Source organism: Dendrobium catenatum, unplaced genomic scaffold (genome assembly GCF_001605985.2).
Source record: "Dendrobium catenatum unplaced genomic scaffold, ASM160598v2 fragScaff_scaffold_1586, whole genome shotgun sequence".
NCBI lineage: Eukaryota > Viridiplantae > Streptophyta > Magnoliopsida > Asparagales > Orchidaceae > Dendrobium > Dendrobium catenatum.
The window spans coordinates 439149-456221 of record NW_021320048.1 but is presented as its reverse complement, the minus strand read 5'-3'; the positions used below and the strand labels follow the sequence as shown (position 1 = coordinate 456221).

The 17073-nt window shown below is 33.0% G+C and overlaps 1 protein-coding gene across 18 annotated transcripts in view; it reads right to left on the bottom strand.

The window, feature by feature from the left end:
• LOC110112645 overlaps positions 1 to 17073 on the bottom strand; it is a 99550-nt gene that overhangs the window by 13673 nt on the left and 68804 nt on the right. For 9 of the 18 annotated variants that reach the window (XM_028700756.1, XM_028700751.1, XM_028700752.1 and 6 more), the window contains 3 exons: positions 8085 to 8222; positions 5426 to 5473; positions 4835 to 5358 (listed from right to left, as the gene is read on the bottom strand). In XM_028700756.1, the coding sequence (XP_028556589.1) occupies positions 5290 to 5358; positions 5426 to 5473; positions 8085 to 8222 (255 nt within the window). In that variant the 3' untranslated portion in view covers positions 4835 to 5289. Of the gene's footprint in view, positions 1 to 4825; positions 5359 to 5425; positions 5474 to 8084; positions 8223 to 17073 lie in introns of those variants that run through there. The other 9 variants (XM_028700760.1, XM_028700761.1, XM_028700762.1 and 6 more) reach the window with 5 other exon arrangements.

Genomic DNA, 17073 nt, shown 5'->3' with positions numbered 1-17073 from the left:
TTTGTTTGTAAGTCGTTTTATTATTAAAGTTATGTTTTATAGCATTTGTGTTCTTTTAAGTATTTTATGACTTTTCTATCATCCTAGAAAGAGTTTTGTTTTTGTGATAAAAAATTTGGGTCCCTTCCCAAATTTTTGATTGCATTATGGACAAAGGGAGAGAGAACAAAATGGAGTGGAACTGAGAAAGAGAGGGACATCAAGAGCACGAGAAAGAGAGAGAGATAAATATATTAACAAAGATAAAGTAAAAGAGGGGAAAGGAGATAAAGTTCCCTACCCCTAGCTCCTGTGGGTGAATGTTCCCTACCCCGGGCTCCACTTCCCATGGCTGGTTCTTCTCTCCTGTGGGCATGGTTTAAAATTGCGCAATATGAGGCCCGCCTTTGCGCAATTCAAATAAAAAATGCCTCGATGCTTACGCCTCGAGTTTTTTTATGAGGCTTGCGCCTCAACTTGGTTGAGGCCCGCCTCGCCTCACTGGCATGAGGCTTACGCCTCACGCTATATATATTAAAACTTACATAAATCTTGAAGTAAATGCCCGACATTGGACTCTATAGGAGAGGAGGAAGGGGAGAGAGCAATTCATCATAATGATGATTCAAATGAAGAACCCATTAGTTATGACAGTGCTAATGACTTAAGAGTTCTTAAGTGATATTTCATTGCTATTTATTTTTGGAAATTGGAACTATATGTTAATTAAAAGAATACTGGGAAGAATTTTGAGTTGAACTAAATTTCATGTTGTCTTATTATTGGGATATTTTGATTTCACTTCATATTTTATGCTTTTTTATGTTTTATATTATTCACTCATTAGTATATAAAAAATTTATCATTTTATGTTTACGTAATATTTTGATTTTAAGGCTTAAGCCTCAAAACGCCTTGAGGCTTACGCCTCGCCTCACGAATGAAAAACGTCTCAATGCTCGAATATGCAATTTTAAACATTTCCTGTGGGTGTCTGTTCCGATTTCGTTGGCTGCATATTTTGGTTCCCCTGGCTGCCTGTTCCTATCCTCCTTGTGGCCCTTCGGCTGCTGCTCCTGGATAGCCTGTTGGCCTTCTATTTCTCTTGCCCTAATTGGTTCGGTTGGTGGTTTTTGAGTTGTTTGGCTGCCCCATTTTCAACTATAAATATGTGATGTTTTGTTTTTTTTAAAAAAAGAGGAGATTATATGGTAGTTTTTGGAATAAAACCTAAGGGTTTTTTTTTGGGAAAAGCTTGTAAGCTTGCTCCATTCTTTTTCTTCTTCTTGGGAAGGCTTGCAAGTTTATCCTCTCTTCGACTTCGACTCGGGCTTCTTATCTCTTTCTTCTCTCCGTAAGTGATCACCCCATCTGTATCTTTCCTCACAGTGATTGCAAGCAAGCTTAGGAGTTTTTATATCATAAGTTTGCAAGCGTCGTTTTATAATATAAAAGTTGTATTTTATTTTGTTTAAGTGTGGTATTTTGTGTCTTTTCTTATTCTCAAAAAAACGTCTTGTTTGTTTGTAATTTTGGCAATCATTTGATTGCATCAAATTGGTATCATAAACTAAGATTGTACCCCTAGGTTAGGATTTTCTTAGATTTTTTGTGTTTTCTTTAGGTGTTTAAAAAACATGAAAAAACATAAAAAAAAAAAAATTGAATCAAGTGTTGGAGAAAATAAGCCAAAGGCTTTTGAAGAAGATATCCCTATGGAAAGATGGATTCCGTCGGAAGGAAGTTCAACCGATCCACTACAAAATGAAATATACAAGCTTCAAATGAAAATGCATGTATGTACGAAATAATACATGAAGAAAAAGAAACTTTTGCAAGACCAATTCAAGAAAGAAAGAAAAATTATCTTGAAGAGGTATGGAGCAATGATTCAGGAGCTAGATGCGCCTTCATCTCGTCAGAAAAATTCTAAAGCATCCTCATCAGAAGATGAGCCCTTTTAATCGGGGAAGAATCTGATGTAGGCAAAGGGGGGCAAATTACTTGCCTTGATTCTTGGGCTGCTAGTGGTTCTCAATTTGGGCTTGGTTGCTCAATTTGGGCTGTATTTTTGGGAGCTGCTGTGTCTAGCTCATTATGGCTGAGCTGCTTCTTCTTTTCAACTCATTAATTAGGTACTCCCCCCCCCCTTCCTTTCCTCTCTCTATGGCTCTTCGGTTCCCTGCCCCTAGCTCCTCTTCTCGTGGCTGGTTCTTCTCCCCTGTGGGCGCTTGTTCCGGTTTTCCTTGCCGCTTGTTATGGTTCCCCTGGCTGTCCGTTCCTGTCCTCCTTATGGCCCTTCGACTGCTACTCCTGGATAGCCTACTGGCCTTCTATTTCCCTTGCCTTGATTGGTTCGGTTGGTGATATTTGGGGCTATTTGGCCGACCCATTTTCAGCTATAAATATGTGATATTTTGTTAAAAAAAGATGAGATTATGTGGTAATTTTTTGGAACAAAACCATAGGGTTATTTTTGGAAAAAAGCGTGCGAGCTTATTCCATTCTTCTTCTTCTTCTTGGGAAAGCTTGCGAGCATGTCCTCTCTTCGACTTCGTCTCGGGCTTCTTATCTCTTTCTTCTATCCGCAAGTGGCCACCCATCTACTTCAGAGAGATATAGCAAGTAAAGACAGGGAAAGGTAGAAGGTGAGAGGGTGAGAGAGGGGAGAGAGATAGAGAAAGTACAAATTTTATTTGTTGGATGCAAGAGAAAGTAATTGAGAGAGGGAGGTAAATGGATAAAGAGGGATAAAGAGATGCAGCGAGAGAGAGTGATATTGAGATAGAGAAAGAGAGATGGAGAGATATGGGAGAGAGAGAGAGAGAGAGAGATAGATAGAAAAAAATGTGAGAGAGAGAGAGAGGGGGAGTGGGAGAGAGAAAGTGAGATAAAGAGACATTGAGAGAGGGAGGGAGAGAGAGAGAGGGAGAGAGAGAGAGAGAGAGAGAGAGAGATGAGGGAAACATAAAGAAAGGTAGCGAGAGATTGAGAGAGAGAGAGAGAGAAAGAGGAGAGTGAGAAGGGAAAGAAAGAGATAGAGAGAGTGAGAGGGTGAGAGATAAGGGATAGATATGGAGAGAGAAAGTGTGATACGAAGGTGAGAGAGAAGCAATAGATAGATGGAAGGGAGAGATGATGAGAGAGCATGATAGAGATGAAGGGTGAGTGTGTGTCTGTGTGTCTGTGTGATAGAGAGAGGGAGATAGAGTGTGATATATAGTGTGAAATATAGAGAAAATGACATAAGTAAAAATAAATAGTAGGAAAATTAAAAAAACATATAAAAATTCAACCCACTATTAGTTTAGAAGATGATAATAAAGACAATGATGATAAGCTGATGTATTTCACAATAATTTTAAATATAAAACTATATGTCCATTTGTGGTCGATTGTAGCTATTTGTAAAAAGTTCTAAAAATATTGTCAATAAATAGATTTTTTTACAACTGTAATGTTTATAACAATTTTCTTATAGCTATAGGATTTTAATAGATATGATTGTACAAAGCTAGTTCTTATCATACAAATGCCTAAAAAAGCATAAAAAAAAATATGGCCAAATCGAAGTATGATAGTGATCTGCAAATCAAAGTAAAGTAAAAACTGTCTTACACAGGAGAAATTATTAGGTGTGATGTCCGAACGTAGGGATATGTCCGGACTCCAATAAAATGTTGACACGTGGATTGGACACGTTAATATTCAATTGGATTTATTTTTTACTTTATATATTTAATGTGCCCGCGAAACTTTAAGCCAAGCGCACCAAAAGTGTGGCCAAAGCGAAGGTAAAGCACAATCAAACCGCAACAAAAAAACGCAACAAAAGAATAGTCAAAGTGCAACTAAAGCACATGTAAAGCGCGGGTAAAGCGCAAGAAAAAATCACAAAAAAGGTGCAACCAAAGTGCACTCCATGTGTCAAATTTTAAGTGAATGTTCGGACATATCTCTGCATCCGAACTCCGCACATAAAAATTTCTCCCTTCAATAATGTATTTTGCTTCCATACGTGCAAACAAAAGATGAACTACAACCATAACATAAAACCTTTTACTCCTTTTTGTTTTCTTTTGCAAATCCTTTTGAACACCAAATTACAAGTCAGTAACTGCTATCAACATAATTAAATTTAACCAACCATTTCGGGTTAGTATTATGAATTCTCATCTTTCATCTATTTCTATTGAGCACCACGTGAGTTGCAAACTCTATTTTGCATAAATTTGTTTTGCTTAATTCAATCATGATGTCTTTTCCTATTATCTTCCATAATAATTTCAATTTTAATCTACTACTCTTATTAGCGCATCGTCTACATTCTATCATGTATTCCCAAAACACCTAATTTATTACATCATGTAATCTTTAATAAATTTTCTTCCCAGATCCCTCTAATAAAACTCTTTTCCAACTCAACTCCTACGTTTAACCACAAATCCTTCTTTACAATCTCATAGCTGTCCTACTAAGCATAGCTAAAAACAATTTCTTTTTCCACTACTCAGATCGATATAAAATGACAACTTGTTAAGTTTTATCAATTTATATGCATTTTTATGATATTCTTTTATTGCATAGTACTATTAAGATTCGTTTATATACCACTTTCATTTAACTCTCCAAGTTGTCTCATCTACTTACAACTCATTTATATAAGCAATCCAAAAAAATTACTTGAAACACGCCACATGGAGGTTTTACATATCCTTAACAAATAATGATCACAGCTTAAATTGTATATCTTGAAGTTTGCCATTGTTCTAATAATTCTACGATTCTTATCTTTAAAACTTTCACCCATTTCTTTGGCATTACATTAATAAAAATAGGTATAGCCAAGCATAATTATGCGAGTTGAATGAAAAGTATACAATATAAGGCCCTAGTTCTGAATATCGTTTTTAAACATGCAATGCCACTAAAAGGAAGGTGGCGAGTAGGAGAAGATATTTCTAGCTGAACCTAGGATTATAAAAGGAAGGACGAATCAAACATCACAATAATCAAAATATAAAATGTCTTAATGTTGATCCCTAATAAAGCCATATTGTGAGCGGAAACTCTTTTGCATATCTATCTTAACAATGAGAATGTACATGCCAAGAATAAAAAAAATTACATAATTGATAGATAAATACTAAAGCTAGTTCCTCCTGGAAACTCTATGACTACATGTTTTATGGAGTGAAGCAACATATGGATTTTATGCCCGATTTCATATTAGCTAGGTAGGCAATTAATAAATAGGGGCCGATTAAACAAATCTCAAATAAACATAAAATAAGGTTGAGCCTTACTTTTTTAAAATTTGCTCATATGCAGTAATAAGCACATCAGTGCCAACTTCCTTGAGAAGTTTCTCAAATAAACCTGTATAGGAAGAGATCTTAATACAAATCCTCACACGAGTTTTCCAAAATAAAACCAACAAACTTACCCGCACACTTTTTGGTGCTTCCATTCCTTGGTTGTCCTTAGAAATAGTCTGGAACCATACAAAAGAAAACAAAGAAAATATTATCATTACACATCAATAGCAGATAAACTTTAATAACTCCAAAGACAATTCCTATAAATAAAAACAATTAAGTTGGAACGCGATATGGATAACGTTGAGTATTTAAAAGGAAAAGGGTAAATTTAAAAGAAAAACTCTTATTTTATGGAAGAAATACTGGATTAAAAATAGGTTATATATATATATATATATATATATATATATATATTAGAAATACTTATTTATCAAAATTAATCATGACAATCAGAGAAAAAAATTATCTCTTAATGCAATAGCTGCTAAATTATAAATAACAAATCCTTTATATAAACTATTTATCGAAAATGTGTTTGGCATGAAATAAGAACAAAAGGTGACATCTGCAGCAAATAGTAAATGGGATGAAAGCCAACATATTTACTATTTGACCAACTGCTATTATATATATTACAGAAGCATCTCTATATTGTAAACAAGCTACTTCTGTTATTCCTGAGTTATCTTGGACCTGCTGTGGATAGAAAAAGAGCTTACGCTGAAGTCTTTGTCTTAATGAATTAGCTTGGCTCACAGAAGATAAATTTTGACAAGGTAATTTAAGGATATTGCAAATTTCCTTTTTGTTAGTGGATTATCCACTTTCAAAAAATAAGGATTAGATATAATTGTATGCTAATCAGGGGTATGGAAATGTTTAAGCACCACAAATGCATACAGAAAATGACAAAATTAAATGAAATTAGCTTATTCATACGTACTACCATGAGTAAAGATTTAATATGCATACATAATACGATGATGCGTTGTATGATTTACTCATGAACAAGAAGCTGATGAGATATACATTAATAGTAATTCTTATTATTTAACGGGTAGAATATTGAGAGTATGTAAGGAAGCTTTTATAGAGGCTAAATCAATAAAATCATTACCATCACTATCACTATGACAACAGTCTGGAGTCCACCTTAGAAGGGAAAACAGTTTTTTTCATATAAAAAATGAGAAGCACAAAATCAACAAACAAAATAGTGTTCCACAAGAAATACAGGAAAAAAGTCAGAGCATTCAATAAACAAAAGAATTAGCAGGATAAATCTTTTATTAAACTGGCAACTGATCTTTTCTCGATCCCTATCTTGTCAAACGGATAGAATAAAAATAAACCATGCTTTGTTATAAAATTTGGTTTCCTCAGTGGGAAGAAGAAATTCCTAAACAATGTCAAGAGGTACACTCATCATTAGCATCATTAACCTCAACCTAACTATTTACACTTAGCTCAATATATCATCATCGGAACTGACTCCTGATGAGTGCAAATAATTATGCTTGATAATCAACAACATCATTGTCCAAAATACTTGGAACTTGTAAATCTTTCTTCATTTATTCATGTTAATAACAGCATTATGTTCAATAATATGTTATTTCCTTTGGAAAACAATGAGCAGCACTGCATAGGAAACAATATGAAACCCAAGTCAATTAAAATATAGATCAAGAATTTTCACACGACTACCATAGTTAAATCTCCAAATGAATGTTCATGGAAATAAAATTATAGCATACAACTGCTGATGTTTCCCCACAAAAAGCCAAAATCATGGCATGGTAACCATTGAAGCATGACAAATAAATAAAAGCTATTTAACACCCCAGTTGAAATACTATTTTGGAAACATTTTCAAATCCTTATATGATGGATGCTTAGTTCTAGGTAAATATAGCATAATGCCAACTTTGGTTTCCTCTATGGTAGCAAAAGATTTCCAGTGTGAATAAAAAAGAATAGCATTGATACTTAATAATCAACATCATCCTTAGCCCATTCAGAATTTAAGAATACTTCTCCCTTTGATGCTCTGTGCTCAGTAATGTGTTATGTCCAATAAGGAAGGATTTGGTGCATTAAATGTTAAGCAACAATCGGTAAAAATCCAAAAAAAAAAATAAAACGTAAGAATTCTCAAAGGACATGCGAACTCAACTCACAAATTGCCTACTGATAAATTTTATAGTGCTTCTAACCTGATCCATGTGACCATTTCTTGCCATTCTTTTCCCACCTACTTTGTCTACAGGAAATAGTCATATGACAACCTCATAAAGTAATCATTATATATTGTATGAAATATGATAACTACCTTGTAGCAAACTTTCCCTTTGGAAATAAAAACATTAAGTTGCAAAACCATATTGACTTCTCCAGCATTTCAAATTAAGTCGATATTGTTTTCCACCATAAAATTTTGCCCAAACAATCTTCAAATCAGATATACACATCAAAACAGCATTTCTTGCATTATTAATTCCTATTGGAGCAAGGCTTCCCTAGAGACAGGCCATATTAATAAAATAAACCAAAACCAAAACTTACTGTCAAGATAAATCTCATAGTTATACTGCAAATTTCATTCCTTAACTTCCCTAAAATGCTTCATGTCATTAAAAGACACATTGGACAGTCAATAAAAAATAAGAAAGCATCCAAGAAGCCAAAACACATTTCTTCCAAGGAAAATTCTAAAAAAAATTACGATTGTCTGCACAAATAGTATTTTAAGTATGGAAAAAAAAACATCATCACACTGCTTACCGTGCTTTCTTCTTCATCTTGTTCACGAGCGATGTACTGTAAAAACCAAACAACACTTGAATCATCTTCGGTCACTTTTTTAAAATCCAGCATCTCAAAAATAAGGCTTTCATCACAGTTGGAATCCACAAAAGCCTCCTTTACAAACAAGATGAATTTGATCAGATCAACAAACATAAATATTCATCCAAGTTTAATAATAAACAACTTTTGGGAGGAAAGAAAGAACCACAAAACCAGACAATCCGAAACTTCTTACTTTACTCACATCTTATAAAACAAAACCATCCACTATCATTCCACCAATTGAAAATTATACATGCATGTATGAAAACAGTATAACCACCTGAAATCTTAGAGGAAAGCAGCTCGATATTTCTCCCACAAATAGGGGTCTTTCATAGTAATCGTCCCTTTTTGCTCAATGTGTGTTTCAACCTTTGAGATCGAGTTGTACAAATGCGAGATGGATTTGCATTATGTGTGTTTAAAAAAGAAAGAAAGAAAGAAGTAGCTTTGAGTTATTTTTCTAATTTTAGTTTTATTTGAATGATGATGTTGGATTGGACCATGAACATATTTAGATTCTTTTTGTTGGAGCTGTATATGAAATCTTGTTGGCAATTATTGTAAAGTGTTGATTTTGCTCCAGGATCGTCCAGGACGATCCCAGATCTGGGATCGTCCTGGGACGATCAGTTGAGGATTCGCTCCAGAATGTGTCCAGATTGCTCCAGGTGATTTTCCTGTAGGTATCGGCCGGGCCGATAGGGACATCGTCCAGGCCAATCGGTTCAGTGCATGATTTCGTACTGAGAATCGCCCTGGGAACCGTCCAGGACGATGGATTTTGTTCAGATCGTCCCAGGACGATATTACGATCGGCCGGGCCGATCTGTGTATTATAAAGCTGAAATCAGTCATTTTGAAGAGAGAGAAAAATCAAAATTAACGAAAATATCAGCCAAGGAGAGAGAAAGTCAAGGGCTTTTTGGGAAAAGTTGATTTTCGAGAAAGAGAGAGATTTCAACATGTGGGCAATTCAGGCAAAGTCAAAATCATCTACTGGACTTTTCCATTCTCTTCAAGAATAAGTTAATATCTAATATTTTTTTTGACACAACAAGCATGCAATAAGAAATATCTTTAATGCTTTGATAATCATGATCCATGTAGTAAATCATTCCATAATTAAAGAGAATTAGTTGTTCGTAGTAGAATAAGAGAATATACAAATAATTGTCTGAGGCATTTGGCATTAGATATTATGCACCATTTAAGGATCTGATATATAAGAATATATCTCTAGTATACATGCATAGTGCTTCTGGTGTTGATACCATCTGCCATGCATTGATATTATTGAATTTCATCAAATCTTTCATTCTCTAATTTTTATGTGAAAATACACTGGAAATTTTATATGTCCTTATAAATATAACTTCATTTTTGATACTAGAACATATCTCAAACATTTATGTGACAATTATATCTTGTGATAGATTTGGATTGTAAGGAACTACACAATTATCTAAGAAATATTTCTTACTTTTACCTTTGATGGCATCTTGTCTTGCTTTTCATAAATTTTATATGAGTCATTCATCCAAATTTATAAGTTTGATTTAAAGAAGATGTTGGATATTTAATCTTACATAATCCTTTTTTTCGTTCAAGCATATATTTTTTTGTTTAGAAGTTGCATAGGGACCTATGCAACATATGTTTACAACATACTCATGTAGACTCTTATATTTTGAAGGACTGGTAATTCTACAGATATAATTCTATCAAACTATATTCAGAGACTATTATCTTAAATAATAGTATTGGAAGATAATTCAAAAAGGGAGCATTTTGGAAGTCCATCTTTTTTTAAATTCAATACATATATACGGTTAGCTATAGTACCAAAAATTGACATTCTTTATAATTATCTTTAAATCTTATAATTTAGCCCTAAAAAATATTGTGTTGCTAGGTCAGGTCTATCTTGGGTGTTTGTTGACCTCCTTTATTCGAGGTTATTTTCCGCTAGAATTCACACTCTAGGCTATGTCTTGTAAGTTTAACTTAGCTTAGACGTCATCCATGAGGTTATCCATTAGGTGGTCCACCCACGTGACGTTAGCATGACTCGGTCTGTCACTCATTCGAAAATCAAAATTAACTTCAATCATTCAACTCCAAATGAACTCAATCAGCTCGATTTATGATTCATCCGACGTCGATCACTCAATCTAATTTATTTTCAATCAATTTGATATATCATAGGGATAAATTTCAATTATGACAAATCAATATACACTAAATTTTGCTAATAAATTCTAATTTATTTTCTTTGCGATTCAATTAGAATCAACTCCTAAAATCGCCTCGTTAAAGATTGGATGCAATCCTTAGCCACGTTTTATTAATTAGAAATGATTTCGAATTTGATCAGCGACTCAAACCAAGCCACACAAACAGATCCTTCTCCTTATCGCACACACAAACTGGCTCCCAACTGCTTCCTGCCAATTCTCAATTGAAATTAACCCATCCCAATGCCTCTCCCACCAACTCTCTTTTTCCATGCTATAGAAGCCAAACAACTCCCCTATATGCCTCTTAATCCGCACTCTTCATACGCATGAAACAACCCTCGTCCAGCCTGCGCTCTATCAGCCTCTCTGTAGTTCGCAAACCGCCTCCTCCACGATCCTCTCGCAGGAAGTTCGGCGAAAACTCCAATTCCCGATCTCCCTCTCATCATTTCGCTCTAGTCATCTTTCTTTTATTCGCACAAAGCCTTAGCCCGCGTCGTTGATTTTCCCCAAGTTCGCGAAAAAACCAAGGCTCGCCTACCCACTCTCGGTTTCTGCCAGTTCACAAGTAGTTTCTGAAGATGCCTCCAGCCTCTCCGACGCTCTCGTGCGCAGCCCCTAGCCGAAGCGAGAACCTCCTCTCTCATATTTCTTGACGATCAACTGCTGGGAAGCCAAACGAAACCTCCGCTCCTTTGCCTCGTTTGGTGAAAAAAAATCAGGTCACCTCTCTCATTACTAATATCCTTCTTCTTTCTTTTTAGATTTTACTTCAGTTAATTCTCAGGATTATTTTCTTTGTTGAGGACTTTTTCTCTAATGAGATCTAAGGTGTTTTCTCTCTTTGAAAGTGGGTTGTTGAACACTGAGATTTGGTCTACCTGAATGAAATTTTTCTGGATTCAAATAGGTTGAAATTTTTGTTCATAATAAATGATAAAGGGATATTTATATGGTTTTATATTATTACCCTTGAATAATTTTATTTAGATTATAAATGGATGTGGTTTTCTTTTGTCATGGTATGATATTATACACTTTATTTGAAAATATGGGAGAAATACTTTTCAATGATGCTGTTTTTTAATATAGTTCACAATTTCAATCGATTATGATCAATTTTATTTTCCTGAAAAGCTTGTTGGCTTAACGTTTATTTCTTCCTCCAATTTTATCTCTTTGTTATCTCTTTAAGTTTAGTGGATAGTGCAAGATAATAGATGACTAGTTAAACGTGCTTATGGAAATTATAGATACATTGCTTATCTCACTTGATTTCTTATGATATTTTCTATTATTTTTATTTTGAGGGAGTTAAGTAGTTTTGAATTATCTTAAACGTGGCACGTTCTTTGTAAGATTATGAGAGTAATGAGGGTTAATTTAGTCTTCTTGTCAATTTTCAAAATTTAATGTTTATATTCTCAAGTGGAAGGGCATAAGGCTTTGTATAAGCCTTTGCCTTTTATTTATTTTTATAATAATAGCAATTTGGTTTGTTAAGAAGAGAAGTATATTTAATTTAAGAATTAAATTATGAGATTTTAAGGAAAGCAAATTGTGTTTTGTTTAAAGTGGAAAAAAAGAAACGAGTTTTATGTTTTTTGAAAGGTGAAGATGTAATTTGTGTAAAGGTGAATATTGTGTAAATGTTTTTGGAAAACTGAAACTTGTGTTTGTTTTGAAAACGTATTGATGCTTTGAAAAAGCCAAAAGTGTGAAATGTGAATAGTGAGGGTGAATGTTGTAAAAGTTTAGATTAAGGTATGTTTTGTAGTAGAAAAGTGAAAAGGTGTTTTGTTAACAAAATGAAAAGTTTTAGTGTGTACTTTAAAAAAAGTGATAGTATGATTTAAGATAAAAGTGAAAGGGTATGAATTGTAAAAAGTTGGAATGTAATATGCTTAAAAGATAATTTTGTAGTGGGGAATGGTGGAGGTGGTGAATTTTTGGAAGTATGTGAGTTTGGTTTAAAAAGCAAAAGTAGAATTTTGGTGGTGATTTGGAAAGGTGGAAAGGTTTTATGTTTGAAAGATGAGTATTTTGTTTTTGTTAAATTTCTGTGAGTTTTTGAAAAGTGAAAGTATAATGTTATGGAATATATAGTTTTGAAGAAAGCAAAAATCTCTTTCCCTTACCTACTTTTCTTTTTCATGTCGCTTCGGGGTAAATATTAGATAGATATAAAATATACTTTCAAAAATGAGAAGGTTCCAAAAGCTAAGTCAACAAACGCAGTATTCAAGCCGAAGGAAAGGTAAATTTTTATTTTCAGGTAATTTTTTTATTTAATTATTATTTATTAAAAAGTGCTTTTTGTAATCCCTGCTTTCTTCTCTTTACTTGCCAATGAACTGTGATGGAACGGTAACCGCGATCGAGGGAACAAAGGACAAGGAACTAATGGACGTGCAGTCGGCTCTATCCAACCGGGGTAGGGTGCTTACGCGGCGAAACCACCGGGTCGTAGCTCCCCGGTGACTGTGAGTATTCTAAACTTAGAAAAACCTTTAGGGGGCCCTTGAAGTGGTTTGCACGAACCCTTCCATTTAGGTCCCTGTAGTAACTCAATTTAATTAGGAATTACTTTTTGTTTTATTTTAGATCCTTAAATCCTTTTTATACGCACCAATGTCTAAGGGTTTTAGTAATACAAATTTTCAATCTATATAACAGTAGTGACACTTAAAGGACATTAAATTAAGGACGATGGTTTTTTCTTAGAAAATCTAGACTTAAGATGCATGACATTTTATGATAGATAACATATAACATAGAAAACTTTGTGAACACCCTTACCTTAGAATAGTGAATATTTTCAATTAAAAATTTTAAATCAATTAGAAACCTTTTAGCCAATAATTGATCTAAGACATATTAAAACCTCACAGCTTACTACACAGCCTTAGATATGTTTGCTAGGATAATACGACTCTAGTTTTAGGTTAGGCCGGTGTTTAATTTTTAACTGCAATTGTGACGGTACTTTCTCGGCTTTGCAAATATGCATGTTTGGATTGTAAATTCATTGGCTAAATGTTTGTCTATTTACTTTTATTGCAGCTCTCTGTATGTGATTTATTTTGAAACGAATTAGATTACCCATAGGTTTAGGAGCAATTCTGGTTTGTTAACAAAAATTTTTCTGCATGTGGGCAACTCGTGCAGGGAAGTAAAGGGGGCTAATTAATAATAATTATATTATGTATATATGCTACAGGTGTTCAGCTGCTTAAGCCCCAAATAAGAGTGTGGCCAAGTGTTGGCTGGGGAGTTTTAATTCAAATTGGCAAAATATTTAAACTGCGTGGATGATTTTTTTATAATTGCTTTAGGATAACCCTTTAGGTGGAACTAGATTTTTCTTCTATTTCTGTGTAATTGTAATGTAATGTAAATGTGTTTGGAAAATGTGAAAGTGATTTTGGGAAAGTGGAATATCAACATTCCAATTTGGAATCCAAAGAAAGGAGAATTATACCTTAAGGATTATTCTCTTTATTTGGAAAGCTAAATTAAGGATGATTTTAAGCATCCAAATAGAACAATGAAAAATACCTCTTAGGGATGAGTTTCTTTTCATTTTGATATCTTAGAACCCGGCGGACTCGAGAAGCTCGTAGACAGAAGAAAAGATAGAACAAGAGTTGAAGAAAGAAAGACGAAGAAATGAAGAATACAGAAGAATATATTCTCATTTCCTAAAATCACTTGCGTCATCTTTTAGGATTATAGAATCCAGGGTTTGTTGTTAGTGGTGCCGGCCACTTTTTACTTTTTCTGCAAATTCTGGGTGTATATGGGACATTGGACATTGTACATTATATTTTTGGATTAGATTTAATTTGTTGGCTTATATTGTTTGTGTAGTTGAATTTTTGTAGGACTCTTGTTCATGCGTGTTTTTTATTTTAGTCTGGATATACGAATAGAGAGATTTTTTTTTCGTAAGGTTTACGTATAAATTCTTCTCCTTGTAATTTAGAATAAAATAAATTTAGGTCACATAGTATCTAATGATCTTAAGAAAGTTAGCTCGGGACTGCCGAGAGTCAGCATAAGCATATTTAATACTTTTCTTACCTCGTTAGGTTGGATCACTTCCCGCTTAGCGGGTTCTGACAGACCACTTGACCTATGAGGGTGTAGTTATTGTTCCACAGGGGAAAGTTGTGCAATCTCTAGGAAAAAACTTATTTTCTAAGCCTAATTTTTAAAACTGCTTCATATTCATTTTTATGCATTCAAGTCAATTAAGCATGCATCTTGCATTAGATATAAATTAAAAAAGAGTCTAAAATTTAAATTGGCGCATTTGCTAGACATTTTTTCACCCTACATAAGTTAAGGGGCAATTAAGGGTCTATCTCTTTAGATGTCGGTTCCCCAATTCGTTAAAACTTAAAACAACGTCGCTACCATCTTTGATAAGAGACTGTGACACATGGTTTTCAGCGCCTAGGTGGTTAGCTGGCTTGCCCAATCCAGGCCAGGGTAAGTCAGATTTTGCACTTTCATTAGATTAGGTTCGGGTTACTATTTTATAGTAACCCCAAATTAGATTTAGGTTCTGAGGCATGATTCTTTTTTAGTATCTTAAGTCCTCACCTCCTCGCGGGAATGAATAATCCGCAAATTTTCTTCTAATAAAATGTCAACTTAAAGAACATAAATCTTCTCTTAAATATAAGCCAACTAGATAGACTAAGGTTGCCACTGGAGCTTACCCAGAATCGCCTCCTACTTTTATCGTTTGACTCGCTAATAAATGTCAAGTTTATTGAGTTTCACCTTGGAAAAGCTTTCTACTTCTGTTCTTGTTTTTGCTTTTTTAGTAAAAGGTGTTATGAAATCACTACTTAAATCGAGAGTTTTTTCTTAGGAGGTTCTGCTCCTAAGGATGTAATTAACTATAAGGGTCTTGCCTCTATAGGGATTTGAGACCCCAGGACTAAAATAAACCATGTTTTTATTCATATAAACAAGGGAAGATCTTTTGGGAATGTAGATATTTTTAAAATTCATTTCTAATTTTGATAGAACTTGTAGAATATTATTATTATCTTTTCAAGATAATATAGATATTATAGCTTGTTATATTCAGCTTTAGAAACTGATGAATTTTATAAAACTCATTCTCGCTTTTTTGGATATTCATTGAAGAATGTTATGTTCCGTTTTAAAGATGATATTAATATTCTTCTTGCCATATGCTAAATAAAAGAATGATAAACTTTTTTTAAAAATGGTATTTCTATTCTTAAACATATTTTAATTAATTTATGAAACATTATTCCACATTATTTATTTTTTTATTAAATAAAATTATCTGAGTATAAGACAAACTCACAAACATATAATTTGTTCACCTTGTTCACAAAGAGAAGTATGCAATCTTACATCAACAATTAATATATTAAAAGAAAAAAAAACAAATTATTATCATCATGAATTAAATAAATAAATAAAATTTTAATTATGATACTTTAACTTGAGGCCATGATTCATAACATTTCATATCTTCATGAGTACAAGTTATAACAACAACCAAAGTTTAAATAAATTTTGAAGTTGAATTAACTAATTTTATAACCACAATGTAATTTGGATAAGATCTCAAAATAATGAATAAAAATTGCTATATGGACATTTGAAAAATGAAAATAGTAGAATTAGAATAATGCATTAGAGATCAATATATATTTCTTGCATAATAATATGTTTCTCAAAACTGATCCAACTATTAGAAAATGTATTTAATAAGTAAAATTATCAAATAAAAGACAAATTCAGATGTTAATAGTGTTTGCCTTGTTCAAAGACAAAAGTATGCAATATGCAACAACAGTTAATGCATTAGTAAGAAATAAAACAAATTTATGTCATCATTAATTAAATAAAAAAAATTATTTTATATCATAGGAGACATAATGCGATATAAGGAGAGAATATCATAATAATATGTGGGTGATTAATTATATTTTTTAAATGGTAACTACACAGATTGTAGTAAGTAAACTAACTCTACGTAGATAAAAAAAACATGTGCATTTAGGTAAATAGGATTTCTAAAAATTTTTCTTTCATAATCTTATTGACCTAATCAATTTGAGAGGTTAATATACAGGGTTTGTGTTACTTACAGGGCATGCATAAGATAGCCATACATTAACCTACTCTAATATAATTAATCAAAAAAAGTGTAATCATAGGTACGATGTCTATATCCTCTTATATTGGCTGATAATTATCAAGGAGTTAAAGTTGAAGGAATTTTATTAATGTATTTTTTTAGTTCCATTAATGTACTTAATTTCTTTAATTTATTTAACAATTATGTTATATTTATTATCAATATGAGAAATAACATAATTAACACAGGTTTACATAACTGTTGTTATTGATACTTTTTTTTAGTAATTTTAATATTTTCTTGATGCCTTGAAGAACCTTTCAATGTTTTCCTTTTTATAAAAAAACTCTCTGTTTGTTAATCTAGAATATCTGCTTAGTTGTTCTCTGAACTGTAATGCATGTAAATCTTAGTTGAATAATGCATTTGCTTATGAAAAACTGTTATGTGAAAACCCATTTGTGATGTAAGCTGGAAGGTAAAGAGTTACATTGCTTCTTTAATGAGATTTTACACTTTAATTCTTTCAAATCCAAATTCAGTTGAGGCT